Source organism: Trachurus trachurus (assembly GCF_905171665.1).
Source record: "Trachurus trachurus genome assembly, chromosome: 1".
NCBI classification, from domain to species: Eukaryota; Metazoa; Chordata; class Actinopteri; order Carangiformes; family Carangidae; genus Trachurus; species Trachurus trachurus.
The window spans coordinates 26,467,253-26,484,618 of NC_139891.1; the positions used below are offsets into that span (position 1 = coordinate 26,467,253).

A 17,366-nucleotide genomic window follows, 5' to 3' on the forward strand; every position below is an offset into this window, starting at 1 on the left:
GGAGTAGTGCTGCTGCCCAGGAGAGTTACCTCCGACGCTCCGGCCACCGCGTCGGCTGATTTCATGACACCTGCCAGTTTTCCCAGAAACTCCACAGTTGAGTCTCTCACCTCCCAACGCATGTCACACACACGTTTCTTCACCACCTCGACGAGCTCTGACAGGGACACACACACAATAAAATCTCAGTGAAACAGCATACAACAAAATGAGAAGAGCTTCAGCTGTTGGTGAACGTTACCTTTCCTGAGTTCTTCTGTTATGGAGGAGACGTCTTTACACATGCTCATCCACTTCAATAAGACCTGGTAGGACTTGTGTAGTACCTGAGAGACACAGATGGAGCAGTTTTTATAATACAAAACCATATGATGAAATATGTTTACATTCTAGGTTGGTTATGAGACTCAGACCTGTAAAGGACATACAGCATAAATGGCCAACAGCTACATATACAGTATGTGCATCCTTAATACATCTCATCACATTGCATATGTTTTTCCTAAGTCCTAAACTGAGGTGAACAGGTTAAGACGGTCAGCCAGCCATGTTGTGTTGCACTGAACAGTTCAAATAAATCTTATGTTGACAATTTAAACAACACCTTTAATAAAAAAAAACACTGGGGAAAACACCCCCACACACCTCAGTTCACACAGAGTGTTTTCTTCCAGTTTGGTGTGAAGTAAATTTGACCGGCCTGGTCTGAGCTGTGACCTCAGCTCTGTATATTTAAAATAAAGGAAAGTGTTGTGTTGTGTTCAATGGACACAGGGACAAACACACAAACTCACAGTGGGGTCTGAGTCAGGATTGTTCAGACACTGTATCAGGACCGTGAATACCTCAGTCAGCTTGTCTTCAACGCCTGAAACACACAGAAATAAAAATAATGATTATAATGGAAAAACATTGCATTTGTTTTATGTTTACATACGACTGCGTATCCTACTGAGTATTTACATACTGCCAATTACATACACAAACTTTGTTTAATTTAAATCACACATAAAGATATTTAGACAATGTACAGAGAAACCCACTCATGAGGGTTTCTAATAAATGTTTACTTTAAGAGTATTTGTTATATAAAATTGGATTTGTATAATGTCACATTTCATAAATTGTTGCCTGTTCCACATGTGACCATCTTTTCCATTACAACATCTACTGAGGTGACATGAGGTGTTTGTTTTACCTGGGCTGCCGCTGAGACCCGTCAGAGCCTCTAGGGCACTTTTGTGAACTTTGCCGCTGCCGATCACATTTCTAAAAACCTCAGTACAACCGGACGAGGAGGAGGAGGAGGAGGAGGAGGAGGAGGAGGAGGAGGAGCAGTCGCCACCGCAGATCCTTAACAAGGACAGAACTGCAGTGACGATTAAAACCGGAGGACAGGGGAGAAAGTCTGGAGGCTGAGGAGGAAACAAGACAGAGACGGTGATGTTAGGATGCTGCTGCATGTATGAAATAAAGCCTGTTTCCTGTCAGACTCACCATGAGTGTGATCTGTGGCGTGTTTGTCAGGGAGACACAGATCATAGAGATGCAGCTGCTTTTACTCTTCAGCTGCTCCACCATTGAAGACCGATGCTCTTCTACTGCACAGACAGAAACAATAAAAATCATTACAAGTCATGAAGCTGATGCTAAATATAACATTTTAAAAGTCTGCACCTCTGTGTGTTACCTGCAGTGTTTGTGCCGAGAAGAGCGTGACCCGTTATGATGTGGAGAGGCAGCAGTAGTATCCTCGCCGCCCGCGCTGTGTGGACGGCATCCCTGAACACGAGCACAGGAAACACAACGTAGGTCAGTTACTGTTGTACTGGTTGAAGGCTGAATCAGCTGTGAGAGAGCGGGACGTTGGTTGTTGAACTTACCGATGACCTCTGCGGAGAAAAGCAGCTGCAGCCCGGATGAGGTCGGAGGGTTTGTCTGAAGCCAACAGGGACGACAGAAGACGAGAGAGGAGTCGGTCTGTGACGCGTTGATCAGCGTCGCTGGAGCTGCTGAAGACAAACAGAGTCAGAACCTCCCGTGGCGTTCAGGGGAGCACAGCGTCTTAATATTAGTGTTTTTAAACAATGTTTATGTAGCAGCAGTTTTATTACACTACACATCTGATAATATGCTGTGGATGAACACTGGATCATTTCGCCTCACCTTACTGCCATTATTTCTGTCAATGTGACTGATCTTTGTCAAATCAGACCAACACAATAAAGCCCAGATTATTTTAACAGGCTCCCAGCATGCTTTGCACAAGGTGCTTACATTGCTTTCATCAGGACAGATGTTTAACCTTTCTGTTTTTGTTAGAAGGACCAAGTTGTGTATTTCTTTGTTTATTCTCATCATTGTAGGAGCCTCAATGCAATTTAAAGGGATACTTCAATTTACTCACTGTCATGCCAAGGAAGGGTTTGGAGAACTTTCAGAGTTATCAAAACGCTTTTGGAGTTCCAGGGGGGGTCCGGCTGGCAACAGATTTTCATATAATGGTGGCGGATAGAGTTCACTTTTGAATCGTCCAAAACACAGACTATGAAACACATGCGCGAGATTTGCTGCGAGATGTTCGTTCATCATTGTAAACCATTGGATGTATGAAGTAAACATGGAAGAACATCTAGCAGCAAATCTGGCACATCTCGCGCAGCCACTGGGAGCTACTACTACAACAAGGCTAAACACAGAGATCAAATTAATTTTTTCCGAACAACTTTTTCATGTGGCGGCTTCAGGACACTTGGGTCAGTACGGACGAGCAGTATGGAGGTATTTGGATGTTTCATAGTGTGTGTTTTGGACGATTCAAAAGTGAACTCTATCCGCCACCATTATATGAAAATCCATTGCCAGCCAAACCCCGCCCCCCTGGAACTCCAAGAGCGTTTTGATAATGAGTAGAAAATTGGTGAATTACTGATTTTGGGTGAAGTATCCCTTTAAATCTCTACTCTGCTGTGTTTGCATCCCTGTGAGGGAGTCGGTCTACCTGTGCGCAGCCAGTACGATGTCCATGAGAGGCAGCGTGAGTTGACTGTGACCTGCTGCCACCAGTTCCTCCAGAGGGTCGGCGGCGGTCCGGAGCAGCTGGTCCCGGAGCGGCGGTCCGGCCTCGGCCAGGAGGAGGCTCAGCAGCTTGAGCGTCTGCAGACTCCGATGGAGCCGCGTGTTTTCTTTAGGCACCAGCGACTCCTTGAGGTACTTTGAAGTCGCCGCAACAACAGCTGTGTAATCTGGACCGGCTTCCATGGTGACACCTGAGTGCTTCACGTCTGTGACGGAGGCTTGTGTTTTCTCGTCGTCCTCGCGCTTCTCGCCGAGGCCGTTACATCCTGCAGACGACGCAGGCTGGAAGAACAGCAGGATGTGGGCGAGCGTTTGATTGGCAGCTGAGGCAACAAAGAGACTCGTGTCTGTTTGAAGTTGTAGGAGCGGTGTGATGAAATCTGGAAAATTAAACACAATAATAATAATAAACCTTATTTATAGAGCATTTATCAAACGATAGTACAAAGTGCTTAACAGATAAAATGAGGATAACAGTTAAAACAAGAAAATAAAATCACAGGGGATAAAATTAAACATTAAAATGACAATAAAACTGGCAGGGCTGCATTGAAAACAGGTAAAAGACTGTGATATGTCTGTCTGTTTTATTTTATGTGAGGACTGCAGATGGAAATTAGCTTTGAGCTAAATCTGGCACACTTACAGGATGCCACGGCGTTAACTGTCCATGAATGTGCACTGTCCTCAACAAATAAACAATAAACTAAACTAAACAGTGGGAAACAGAGGAAATCAGCAACTCAGATAAAACCAGGAAATGGAAGGAATGGAAGAAATGTGTTTTAAGTAAAGACTGACTAGAAGACCACTGCCCGAGGATCTCAAACAGCAACACAAAAGGGTGTGTCACAATTTAAATCATGACATTTTTGCAATGCTTCGTATGAACTACAATAAATATTTAACCCCTGCCTTATTAAACAGTCATCAAACAAATATATGATTTCCTATATGAGGAGTCACCTGCTTGGACAAAGTAACTGAGAGCCTTTGGGTGATGCAGCATCCTCCTTAAGCCCTGAATCCATCCGATCCGTACACAGGGATCCTCCCAGAGCCCTGCGTCACTCCAGTGCTGATGACTGAAGGCAACGTTTAGGACGGAGCAGTCCTGCAGGGAGAGAGTTAGGTTATCGTCAGTGCTGCCTGTTTGATTGAAATTGATTGATTGATTGAAATTGAAAGCCTTTATTGTCATTACACATCAGTACAACGAAATTATGTTGCTACTCCACTAGGTATACAGAGCAGGTGGTGATAACAGTTTAGTAAAAAAGGTACAGGGTGCCATGAGGTTGTTGTTTTTTTACCTGAAGCTTTTTGAAGCCGTCCTCAGTGGCAGCCGTTAATCCAGAGAGTTTCAGAGTGAAGGAGATGACGCCGGGGTCCGACGATGTTTTGGAGACCACAGCGGATATGAACTCCAGCAGACACGGGTAGGACTCCAGCAGAGATCCCCCTTCATCAGGAGAAGAAATGGACATGAGACGGAAAGAAAGATTATCCATCATCATCAATCCATCCAGGGTTGGAACGACCCTTGAATGTGCAGAAGACATAAAGGAAGAAAAAGACACAGGACCCCTCTCTTCTACGATATAGGATCTCATAAATTCAATCCAGAGTTAAAACAATCAGCCAAATTGGTCAATAAACAGACTGAGAGAAAATTATTAATATTCTTTTTGGTCAATTTTCAAGCAAAAACGTCAAACAAGCACATACCTTTTCTTCTCAAATGTGCACGTACAACTATTTTTGCATGAATTGATTAAGACATTGTGAAAAATAATAATAATCTGCCTCAATTTGGATAAATAATCAGTCTTTCAGGTTCAAATTTTCTGTTTGATTGTAATGAATATGGTTTAACATATTCTAATGTTTTAACTTTGTCCTCATTGTGTAATTGTATATTGTTGTAGACAATTAACAAGTAATTATGTTATATCATATTAATCGAGAGAATTATCTGCATCTGTAGTCTGTAATGGAGGCAGCTCAGTTTCAGTTTATGCTGTGATTTAGCAGTGCACATTTCTGAACCATGTTGTTACAATTAAAGGCCTGTAACCTCTCAGGTTCATGTTTTTCTTGTGTAGGAGTCCTGGAGGTATTTTGCAGATATTGATCAGGATAATGAACTTTCTGTAAAAAACTGTAAACCTGGAGATTTGGTAATCCATCCTTTGCATCCAAACAGCTATATCAAAAAACCAAGTAACAGCAATTACTCCCGTCTTTGGGGTCTGACACAGATTAGATAAAGTGACCAATAAACAGCACACATTTGAAAGCTGTGATAAGAGAGAGAAAAGGGTGAAAAGTGAACAAACTACACCACCAGGTTGAGTACTGACCAGCCCCAGTGAGCCCTGTGAACCAGTCCAGCAGCTTCTCCAGGCTGGTGTCATCGGGCAGAGACTTCCCAGAGTCCAGCAGCACCTCACACACCCGGGGCAGCAGAGACACACACTCCCTGTCCATGGTACTAATACTTACTAACTAACTAACCTCTGTGCTGCCTGTCTCTGTTTATGTGCGTGTCTAAATAAACCCTCAGGGTGGGTTATACTACTAACGTCATAGCGTGCACATATATGGAAACATAGCGGGGAATTACTAAGTTATAAAGTGCAGCTAAAAACCAAATTAACCTGTAGTATTTTTTCTTACAGTGCAACTAAGCGTCCATCTCGCGGGAAATAGTTTCGGATGTGCCGGTGAGTCGCTTCCCTCTTCTTTCTTTCCTCAGTGAAAAACGTGAGTGTTGTAACTAAAGGCAGCGGCGCAGTTCCTCGATCTCTATACAACTGGATGCGTCCATTTACACGTATGGAACGCTGGTCCACGTAGTTTACGTCTTTACGTTCCTCACGCAGCGCGCCGTGCGTCCGACGAGGTTCCGGTGTTACGTTTCCGTCGCATCGTCCATTTTCACGTAGTCGCACATGGTGCCACACCGGCCGAAACCCGCCTGCCTCTTCGTTTGAGGGAATTTTTTTTTTTGCTCCGTAGTAGCGAGAAATCCGTCTCGTAGCCCGTTGTTAATAAATGCAAGATACGGTGGATATGGTGGACGACCCCGAGTACGAAGAGGAGGAGCCCTCCTTCAGCGACCCCGAGGACTTCGAGGACGACATCGAGGATGAGGGTGAGCGAGCGGCCGAGCGGCGGCAGGAAAGACGCCGGCTTCTGGGCCTGGTGCTAACCGTTAGCCGTTAGCCATTAGCCGTTAGCCTTATGGTGCTGCACTAACGGTTCAGTGGTGGTGGTGCTAATGGATGCTAACACGATCCGATTGTCATATTACAATACACACAATAATAATAATACTAATAGCAATCGATTAAACAGGAAACCACCCATTATAAATCAAAGTGATCTCAAATCGAGCTAGCTGTTAGCCGGCGTTATCTCAGCTAATTTAACGCCCACCTCAGCCTCATCCAGACAGACAGACCCGGGACAACCTCTCACCACGGCCTTGTCACTGTCATTTGTGGAAGAAAAAAAAAAAAACTGTAAACCGCTTATTAGCAATGTGATGCCAACAGGAGGTATTTCTTTTGCCACCTGGGTGAATTTTAAAGCCGAGTCACCACGCAGCAGCAGCAGCTGGTGGTGATGATAAAAGATAAAAGCTTTCACATGTGAAAAACGTTAATCCTCAGGCAAAGTGTTGGGGAGTTAACTCCTTGATTCCCACTTTAACTCTGATACTGATAAAACGCAAAGTAGCTGCATATCAGTCTGACAGCAGCACTGCCCTTTTATCAGGATGCATTGTACGTGTTTTATAGCATCGCTTTGTCCGTAATTGACTCCAGGGGGTTTCTGGAAAATGCTCAGCAAAATGGAAAATTGTGCAATCCAATGAGTTAGCTCCACGTAAGTTAGTTAAATGGAGTCTAAGACATAAGACTTATCCTAAATCCTAAATTTAATTGGATAGAAATTCTTTCAGAGAGGTGTTAGAGTCAGCTAAGGCTGCCTGTCACTGAATCTAGAGCAGCTACTAATGAATAGTTTCACTCTTGGGTAATCTAGCCAATTGCTTATCAGGGCTGTAAAATGTAAAAGAAAAAAATCACAGACACAAGATATATACCATCATATGACAAAGGGGAGCAGAAAAGTGCAACCAAATACCACATGTGTAATTATTGCTGTACAAATGGTGCCCCAATAAATTGTACTGAGATGATATTATGCTTACTCATCTCTATCAATGAGTGTTGGGCATAGGTCTCAGTACATCACAGTAAAGTTCACCTGTACCTCAGACTGCTGCCACTCCTGCATTAAACTGAATTTGTTTTAGCTAGATGTCCTTAATTAACTATGTTTTTAACACTCATTTTTATCAACATTGGTAATGATTACTGTTCATTACAATGCAGCGCCACTGGGACACCTACTGTTTTGAAAGACCATCATATCAATGACTCGCTTCCATTAAAGTAAAAAAAAAACATCATGTCGTTACTCTCATGTAGTCTTGAATTTAGGAGATACTGGGGCTATGAAAATTAATGAAGCCCCTCTAGATAACCAATTTACCTTTTCATGGTGTAGACTAGGGATGTCACGATTGTAGATTTTCTTGGTACGATCATTGTCACGGTATTATGTTATTATGCATTAATTAATTTAACAACACTATTAATATGTAAAATCAAATAGCCTATTGTCAAAATATAATTACATTACTAACTATTTACACAAAATATTTTAAGTATCTATTAACATAGGGTCAATTATTAATCCCCCAGGGGAAGTGTTTGAAATATTCAGGTCATTAATTGTCGTCTATACCAAATGTTTAAGTTAATTTTAATAATTTTTTTTAATTACAAATGACACGCTAACATTTAAACTCGTACCAGTTCAATGTTGCGTTAGATAAATGGACCAGTATCTGCGCATCTGCTGATACGGTTCCAACATAATCTTTTTCGGAAAGTGACGGGATTTAGGAATTTTTACGATTAATTAATTGTGGCGTTTAATACCTGCGATTAATCGTGAAAACAAGTGAAGTGCAGACTCTGACCTCCCTCCCTCCCTCCCTCGTCCCCCTCCTCTCTGCAGAGTTCCTGGAAGACATCCTGAGGGAGAAGCCCCAGGAGGCGGACGGCATCGACTCGGTGGTGGTGGTGGACAACGTTCCTCAGGTGGGACCCGAACGTTTGGAGAAACTCAAGAACGTCATACACAAGATTTTCTCCAAGTTCGGCAAGATCTCCACTGAGTTCTACCCAGAGGCCGAGGGCATGACCAAAGGGTAAAAACATCCTGTGATCCAACACCTACATCTACCTTCTGTGTTACAGCTTAATGTTTGAACTAAGGGTGTAATCATACTTTTTTTCTTTTCATTTTTCAGGTACATCTTCCTGGAATATGCTGCTCCCACTCAGGCCCTCGAGGCGGTGAAGAACGCCGATGGCTACAAACTCGACAAACAGCATACGTTCAGGGTCAACCTCTTCACTGATTTCGACAAGTGAGTTTGCAACGTCGCACAAGTCCTACCGCAGACACAAAAATACAAATCTGTGGAGGATACAAGAAGATTCATTTTTCTGTCATCTTTCCCTCAGGTACATGAACATCAGTGATGAGTGGGAAACTCCAGAAAAGCAACCCTTCAAAGATTTTGTGAGTATATGAATTGTTACATACAGTCATCCTTAATGTAATGCGTAGGTTTTATTGTTCTCCTTCAGCTCTGTTAGAAATAAATATTGCACAAAACCTCTAAAACTTTCTACCTAATATTATCAAACCAAAACGTCAAAATGATTTGAGCTCCGTTAACTCTTTGTGTGCGTGTGTCTGTTCAGGGTAACATGCGCCACTGGATCGAGGACGCAGACTGTCGCGACCAGTACAGTGTCATCTACGAAGCTGGAGAGAGGACCACCATTCAGGCCAACGATGCTAAAGAAGCAATCACAGTGGAGGAGAGAGCAGTAAGTAGCTGATCACAAATACTTTTAAAAGTCAAATATAACTCGACACCACTGCTTGGTTTGTGGACTAAATGCCGTCTCCTCTTTGTGTCCCGATGCAGCGCTGGACAGAGACGTACGTGCGCTGGTCTCCTAAGGGAACCTATCTGGCCACATTTCACCAACGTGGCATTGCATTGTGGGGCGGCGAGAAGTTCAAACAGATCCAGAGGTTCAGCCACCAGGGCGTGTCCCTCATCGACTTCTCACCGTGTGAGAGGTAAGCAACGTTTCCGTCGAGCAGCACCGACACTTCTCGGGATGAGAGACGCCTTTTTAGATGAGAACAGTTTGAAATGGGGGAAAAGATGATTTACTGATTTCCTGCCAGAAAACATCCTAATGGTGGTTATTGAACCCAAATCTTGCTTTATAACCAGGATATTGGCAAAATTGTTATTTATCTTTGTGGGAACCACTTAAAAAAGAACCAATGCCAGCCTGTGTAGAAATATTTGATCTTACAGTCTGTCCAAGCAAATTTCCGTTGGTAGAATTTCATGAAATGTTTAACACAGATGAATACGGTACATAATATGACTGAACGGCCCCATCACTAAATGTATGTGTCGTGTCATGGGTAGGCTGTACAATGTGGGAATAAAGGTTGAATTTAATGTATATGAACTGTCACAACATCACTATTTATTACTATACTATTACTATTTATTTATTACTACTATTATCGTACTGACGGAAATGAGCTTGGACACACCTTAAATTGGTCCTTTCTAATTAGATAGATATGGCTCAATCTTAACTAGATTTACATTAGTCTGATTTTAATTTTTTTTTTTTTTGCCTTTTAATGTGTAAGAGACGTCCTGATGTTCATCTGTATCAATTTGTACATTTATTTAGTGGGAAAATCATTAGAAAAGTAATTTAAAAGAGTACTCCAAGGACACATCTATGTATATCTGTGTATAACAATGTATATTTGTTAGATGAACCGTGCAGCATCTGAAACCTACACGTGTGTGTTTGTGGCGGCGTGCAGGTATGTGGTGACCTTCAGCCCGCTGATGGACACCAAGGAGGACCCACAGGCCATCATCATCTGGGACATCCTGACCGGACAGAAGAAGAGAGGCTTCCACTGCGAGAGCTCTGCACACTGGCCCATTTTCAAGTCAGTTCACTGCATCGTCGCTTTCAGCATCACAGATTTTACATCGGTGATTATTGTCGCGAATGGACTCTAATGTTTGTTTGTTTATTCTGTCAGGTGGAGCCACGATGGAAAGTTCTTTGCCAGAATGACCCCCGACACGCTGAGCATCTACGAAACTCCAGTAAGTAGATTTACAAAAGGCTTGGAAGTTTTATTTGTGTGCATTGGCGAGTGACGTAACATCCACGCTCTGCTCCTTCCAGTCGATGGGCCTGCTCGACAAGAAGAGTCTCAAGATCACCGGCATCAAGTAAGAGCCTTTGATCATGATTCATGATGTTGTTTACTTATAACTAGTCTTTCTCCAGCTGTGAGAGCGCTCTGCGTGGATGTTTTGACAAGAATCTGCATGTTTTCGCGCCCACAGGGACTTCTCATGGTCTCCCGGTGACAACATCATAGCGTTCTGGGTACCCGAGGACAAAGACATCCCGGCCAGAGTGACTCTGATGCAGCTGCCTTCCCGCCAGGAGATCAGGGTTCGCAACCTCTTCAACGTTGTCGACTGCAAACTGCACTGGCAGAGGAACGGAGATTACCTGTGTGTGAAGGTGGACAGGACTCCTAAAGGAACACAGGTAAACTCAGAGAGAGAGAGAGAGAGAGAGGAGGAGCTGGGGAACGGATGGGAGTGGACTGTTAAAAATAAAATGCTAATTTTTAATTTCTTTTCTTCTTTCTGTCTCAGGGCGTGGTTACCAACTTTGAAATCTTCCGCATGAGAGAGAAGCAGGTTCCTGTTGATGTGGTGGAGATGAAGGGTAAGAATATGACAAACAGGAAAAACTATTTTTAACTATTAGTGTCAGGAAGGAAAAAAGAAACTGATATATTGTTTATTTGCTTTTCCAGAAAGCATCATAGCTTTTGCTTGGGAGCCCAACGGCAGCAAGTTTGCTGTTCTCCACGGAGAGTCCCCCAGAATCAACGCCTCCTTCTATCATGTCAAAAACAACGGAAAGATCGAACTCATAAGTGAGTGTGTTGGACACACACACACGTCCTGAACGTCCTGTTGACACTGAACGTACTTTTGACGTCCTTCCATTAACTTGCACTAAATGTATCGCTGTCCTTTTTCCTCTGCAGAGATGTTCGACAAGCAGCAGGCCAACAGCATCTTCTGGAGCCCCCAGGGACAGTTCATGGTCCTGGCTGGACTCAGGAGGTCAGTTATCTGTGTGTGTGTGTGTGTGTGTGTGCAAGTAAGACACAAGAAGCCCTTGATGACAAACTAAATAACTTTTCTGACACCTCGTATGAGAGCTAAGCTCCTGATTCAAACTTTGATCTCAGGCTCATAGTGTTTTACATTTGCACTTGTTCCTGCACCGATGAATGCCTCTGTGTCTGACCTTCACTTCCTCTCTGTGTGTGTGCAGTATGAACGGAGCTCTCGCCTTCGTGGACACGTCAGACTGCACCATGATGTACATAGCAGAGCACTACATGGCCTCTGACGTGGAGTGGGACCCGACCGGTCGCTACGTCGTCACCTCCGTCTCCTGGTGGAGCCACAAGGTGACTTGATCCTCTCTTGCCTCACCAGGCTCACAGTCTCTGTGTGTGTCAGGGTTATTGTAGTTTATTATAACTAATAGGGGTGTAACGGTACACAAAAGTCACGGTTCGGTACGTACCTCGGTTCAGGGGTCACGGTTCGGTACGGTTTCGGTACAACAGACACTATTGAATGTAAAATTAAAATCTGTCTTGTGTAATAAAAAAAGAGTGTTATCATGCCATTCATTAATTCTAGAGGAAAAAAACTTGCTTGTAACAACTATTACAAAAAAAACAAAACAAGAAACTAACATCAATGTTGGTTTACACAGTTAATTTAGACTAGATGCTAGCTGCTTTGGTGATGTTTCTGGTCCTGTCTGTGTTCATGTCAAGAGGCAGCGGGATGAGTTTCCCTGCACCAGTGATTGACATGTGGGGGGGGCGGGGGCCAGGGGGGTGAACATGCGCTACGTGTTTGATGCGTTTCTAGCAACGCAGCGCGCATCCGTGAAACATCGCCGACGGACTTTGTCCGGTCGACCAGTCGCGAGCTGCTTTCTATGGTCGCGAGCCGCTGCCGTTGTGTTTCATTGAGAAGCCACGGTGACATAAGTCTGCATAAATGAGGCAGGCAGCGCTTCACTTCACACTCTCATCACTTCTCTTCTTCGTCTGTTATGACGGTTGTGGCAGCTTTGACGCTCGTTACCGCTACCTGGGTTGGAGTGAGGACTCGACTTTTTTAAATTTTTTTTATTTAATATTAATTCAGACGTATTCGTCGTGTGACTGCGTGCACCGAACCGTGACCTCCGTACCGTGACGGCACGGGACGAATACATATACCGTTACACCCCTAATAACTAAAACTAACAGTGGAAACATTTGTTTTAGTTTTATTTATTCATTTGGTCGATTAAAAAAAGAAGAGACTGACAAAAAGCATAGATTGGTCAGTAATACATGCAACCAGAAGGTGTAGGCTGAAGCAATAGCTTATTGTGCCTACCCCTTTGTACATAAGGTTTCCATTTACATTGTGGAAATAAAGAGCAAATTATTTAGTAAACTGAAATAAAAAATAAAGATGACAATTTTTCCTAAAATGAGAACTAAATAAAAACTACAATGAACAATGCAAAACTAACTAAGACTAAACTGAATGTCAGATAACATCAGCTAAGTTTTAGTTTTCTTAGAGATGTCTAAAGTTGCAGGAAGAAAACGCCACAGCTCAATATGGGACGACTTCGAGTACGACCCACGGGTAGATGTATGTAACGTGATGAGGACTGATGGGAACATTTATGGGATGCAACTAAAAGGGAAAAATCCCACAAATTTGGAAGTGGAAAAACTAAACTAAAACTGCTGAATCACTTGTTGAACTAACTAAAACTAAACTGGAATAAAAAAGCAAACTGAGAAACTAAGTAAAAATAAAACCTAATAAAACATTTTAAATTATATAATCTTGGTGTGTGTTGAAACTCACCATGTGTCTTCACTCCGTCCCGGTGTGTAGGTGGACAATGCGTACTGGCTGTGGACGTTCCAGGGTCGCCTCCTACAGAAGAACAACAAGGACCGTTTCTGTCAGCTGCTCTGGAGACCCAGACCACCGACCCTGCTCGGCGGCGAACAGATCAAGGTACCGTTGTTGTTTTTGTTTTTTTATTACATCCAGCTGCCAATCGTGAAAAAACTGTGTTGAGCCAGTGATGACAAATTAAAAAAATTTCTGACACCTCGTATGAGAGCTGCTGCACAGCGGCGCCTGATTCTAACGCTGATCTGAGGCTCACAGCCACAACATCCTCTTGTGTGTTTTTTACAGCACATACTTGACATTGTGTTGGTTAAGTGATAAACAAATCACACTTATGATTTGTGGCCATGCAGCTTTCCCTTTTCAGTCAACATCTCTCTCTCTCTCTCCGTCTCTCTTGCAGGTGATCAAGAAGGATCTTAAGAAATACTCGAAGATCTTTGAGCAGAAGGATCGTCTGAGCCAGTCCAAGGCCTCCAAGGTTTGACCCGTTTACGTTTCGTTAACCCTGTCTGAGCTGTATCTATGTGTGGGAATATCTAATATTCATTTAAGATATTTTTTAGGGCTGCAACTAACCATTATTTTCATTATTGGTTAATCTGTTGGTTATTTAAATGATTAATCAATTAGTTGTTTGGTCAATAAAATGTTGAAAAATATCAAGTTATTCTATCTAAGTATTTCACAAACTACAAGATGACGTCCTCAAATGTCTTGTTTTGTCCACAAACCAGATATATTCACGTTTAAGAAGCTTTTTTTTTCTTTAAAAAAACTACTCAAACCGATTATTTGATTATTAAAATAGTTGACAGTTAATTTAATAATTAATTATTGTTTGATTAATTGTTGCAGCTCTAATATTTTTTGATGGGCTTTATGCAGCTGCGATTTCAAAATACTCAACTTGCGCATAATAATTCCTGTGATTAAATGATCTGAGCTGTAGCATCAGTCTGTTATAGGGCTGGGCGATATATCGATATAAAAAATATATCGATATATTTTTTAATGGGATATGGAATTTGACCATATCGCATATATCGATATAGTTCAAATTTGCGCTGTGATCCTTGCTCCATTCAGGCTGCTGATCTGGAGCTCCCTGCACTGCTCGCCGCGCTCCGCTCCGTCCCTCCTCTAACTATTTTATTCATGCTTCAGACCGCTGCTTCACCAGCTGACCGAGAGGAACGCACGAGCACGTCGACCTCGTTGCCGTTAACGAGCCGAGCCACGGCTCTAGAGGCTCAGCCAGCTGCTGTAGCACGGCTGTTAGCCGTTAGCTGTTATTAGCCGTTAGCACGTCGTCCCCTGCAGCAGCTTCAGAGCTCCAGACCTCTGTGAGCCGCGGTGCTTTCACCAGATACAGCTCGTAAAAAGGTTTGCGTTTACCCCATGGATCTATGATATAATACATCCATGGTTTACACACGTTTGTTTTCACTCTGGTCCAAACCGTGGGTCCGTGAGTGTCACGTGACGTTTCCATGACGACTGACCGGAAAAGACGTGGGGCACGTCACGTGACTCCAGGTTAAAAAAAAAAATCTCTGAGAAATAACAGAAATAACAGAGACACAAGGCAGTTGTTGTTTTTTAGTTTTTAGTGCAGACAATTGATAGTTTTTTTTTATTTCAAGAGTGCCTTTCTATAAGACTCTGCTATAGCTGGTGTTTATGTTACAGAAATGTCTTAAATTATACATGATAATGACAATATTGATCTTAGAAGAGGCCTTATGGAATCACGCCTTCTAAAATCCATTACTCCATTACTTTGATTTCAAAAAAGGTACTCTTGTCAGGCAGTATTTATGTTTATATTTTGTTATTTGAGCAACTGAACATTTATTCATGAACCAGATGAAGAAACCTGTTTATTATTTATTCATTTGATTTTGCAACTGTTCAGTGAAATAGCCGGTTTCAATAAAACTACCTGTGACTTGTCATATTTGGCTTTAATTTTGACTGAACATTTGCTCTCACTTTGCGGAAAAATATCGGGATATATATCGTATATCGATATTCAGACAAAATATATCGGGATATGACTTTTGGTCCATATCGCCCAGCCCTAGTCTGTTATAAAGCTCACATAGTTGTCATGACACAAGAATGATTATGTTGTTAGTTGGCACAAACAAAAACAGTGTTGTAACAGTGAATCTGAACGTGTGTGTGTGTGTGTGTGAGTAGGAGCTGGTGGACAAGCGCAGGGCCATGATGGACGAGTACCGTAGCTACAGGGAGACAGCGCAGCAGACCTACCAGGAACAGAAGGACCTCCGCCTCGAACTCAGAGGAGGTGTGACCTCTTTTACACTCAAACTGCTTCTTCTTTCAACAGAACTGGGCTTTTGTTATGGAAAATCTCTGACATCTTTTTTTATTTTCTAATGTTTTCCAGGAGTGGACACCGATGAGCTGGACAGCAATGTGGAAGACTGGGAGGAGGAGACCATTGAGTTTTTTATCAACGAAGAAATCATTCCCCTTGGAGATCTGTAGTCCCCTACGCAGGTAACGCCTGAAGTTCAGACTGTGCAGATTAACACTCGGTTATGATTTATTACAACAAGTTTATTTATATATTGTTAAACTGTGTCATCTGTGGTCAGTTGTTGAATGGTTACCTGCTCCAACAACACCCACATTTCCCTCATTTACCACTAGTTGTATCAGTTTCAGTTCTATACTCTGAACTCTGACATATTTTCTCATGAAAAATTATTCTCTACAATACTTGTCATTAAAAATGTCCCCTTACGTTTGTATAAACGGCCCTTACAGACTGTTTATTCTGCTGAAGTGGAGCAGCTCCTTCAGTCCGTGTGCAGCTGCTGCATTAAATGAATGAACGAAACACAAGCAGTCACATCTCTGCTTCTGCCTTGTGTGATGAATCGAGCCTATTAGGTTTATTATTCCCTCCCTTCCCGGTGTATGTAAATGGTTCAGAGTGGGAATAAACACGCCACATTCCTGATCTGTATCTATCTGACTCACTCCTTTCTTCTCTTTCCCAGTCCATCCGTTTTTGTGTGGAAGAACGAGAAGAGAGGAACTCAGTCATTGACTGGAGAAGGACGACGACCACGCCGTGAATCTTGAGGTTCATCTTCAAGCCTCAACCTTCAACATTAGCGACATCATCGAGGCACGCCTTGCGGATCAGCAGTCACATCGAGGGACGAGAGAGGATACCTCGTATTGAATATTTTCTCTTTGTCTCTCACCATCATCCGCCCCTTTGATATTTTTTTTCTCTGTGGAACTTGATCTTTAGTAATACTGCCTCCATTTTTCTATTCACTAATTGGAGTCACTCGCTCTAACCTCAGCCCCCGTCTCTTATTGGACCTTCTCGGAGTTGATTTTCTACTAGCCTCACCATGCTAGTGTGTTATCACAGGGCAGCACAGAGTGCCAAACCAGAGGGGGGTGGAGGTGTTGTGACGAAACAAGTAGCCTTGCTAAGAAATGTGTTGATGTGGCGCTATAGTGGCTTGTATCCTCCTCCTTTCAGACTAGGCTTTCACACAGGGAGGGGTTGTGCAGTGGGAATAACTTTAAATAAACATTCAAACTCAGTAACACTGGGCTCTGTGGTAGTGTTTGGTTCTTTTATTGCAGAGCGAAGTATCTGTTGACTTGTTCTGGTCAGAATCCAGCTTCAGTGATGTGATCACAGCCATTGAGATAAATAATACAGGTAATAACTGATGGGAAATTAAACACCAGCCACAATTCACTTGTTAAAGCTTCTCAAAAAATAGATTTTGACACTTTTGATATAATTGTAAACTATTACATAAGTAAAAATTAAATACATTAAATCAGGGACGTCGATCTCACAAGAGGCCAAAATGTGAAACATGAAGTGTGTCACAGGCAAAGAAGTGTTGATATTTATTGAACAGACGAAAACTAACATTATTTTAATCAGAAATATGAATTTGAACAACTAAAATACTATTAATCTTATCAACAAATGTAAAATTTAATAAGAATATAATAAATTAAAATAAAA

The 17,366-nt window shown here is 42.5% G+C and overlaps 2 protein-coding genes across 2 annotated transcripts in view; one reads left to right on the forward strand and one right to left on the reverse strand.

Moving 5' to 3' along the window:
- The window catches only part of brat1 (BRCA1-associated ATM activator 1), a gene marked incomplete at both ends in the record, with an annotated part of 9,003 nt that extends 3,435 nt beyond the window's left edge, over positions 1-5,568 (reverse strand). The window contains 11 exons of the mRNA XM_083984475.1: positions 1-157; positions 242-326; positions 795-868; positions 1,199-1,415; positions 1,498-1,601; positions 1,691-1,782; positions 1,884-2,012; positions 3,002-3,458; positions 4,045-4,192; positions 4,392-4,540; positions 5,442-5,568. The exon at positions 1-157 is cut by the window's left edge and continues 118 nt beyond it. Coding sequence (XP_083840601.1) covers positions 1-157; positions 242-326; positions 795-868; positions 1,199-1,415; positions 1,498-1,601; positions 1,691-1,782; positions 1,884-2,012; positions 3,002-3,458; positions 4,045-4,192; positions 4,392-4,540; positions 5,442-5,568 — 1,739 coding nt within the window. The remainder of the gene's footprint in view (positions 158-241; positions 327-794; positions 869-1,198; positions 1,416-1,497; positions 1,602-1,690; positions 1,783-1,883; positions 2,013-3,001; positions 3,459-4,044; positions 4,193-4,391; positions 4,541-5,441) is intronic.
- A 433-nt stretch (positions 5,569-6,001) lies between these two features.
- On the forward strand, positions 6,002-16,937 carry eif3ba (eukaryotic translation initiation factor 3, subunit Ba). The gene is made up of 19 exons (XM_083975592.1): positions 6,002-6,235; positions 8,176-8,368; positions 8,471-8,590; positions 8,688-8,745; positions 8,931-9,059; positions 9,161-9,318; positions 10,099-10,230; positions 10,327-10,393; positions 10,476-10,522; positions 10,640-10,850; positions 10,961-11,033; positions 11,125-11,247; positions 11,362-11,440; positions 11,655-11,793; positions 13,304-13,429; positions 13,731-13,808; positions 15,533-15,641; positions 15,744-15,856; positions 16,363-16,937. The coding sequence occupies exons 1-18, from the start codon at positions 6,136-6,138 to the stop codon at positions 15,842-15,844; spliced, it is 2,043 nt and encodes a 680-aa protein (XP_083831718.1). The 5' UTR covers positions 6,002-6,135; the 3' UTR covers positions 15,845-15,856; positions 16,363-16,937.
- The last annotated feature ends 429 nt before the right edge of the window (positions 16,938-17,366 follow it).

Bases quoted from the DNA above. Each gene is read 5' to 3' on its own strand.
- eif3ba (XM_083975592.1), top strand. From the start codon at position 6,136: ATGCAAGATACGGTGGATATGGTGGACGACCCCGAGTACGAAGAGGAG. The intron at 8,591-8,687 runs GTGAGTTTGCAA...TCTTTCCCTCAG, and splicing joins CTCTTCACTGATTTCGACAA to GTACATGAACATCAGTGATG. The intron at 9,060-9,160 runs GTAAGTAGCTGA...GTCCCGATGCAG, and splicing joins TCACAGTGGAGGAGAGAGCA to CGCTGGACAGAGACGTACGT.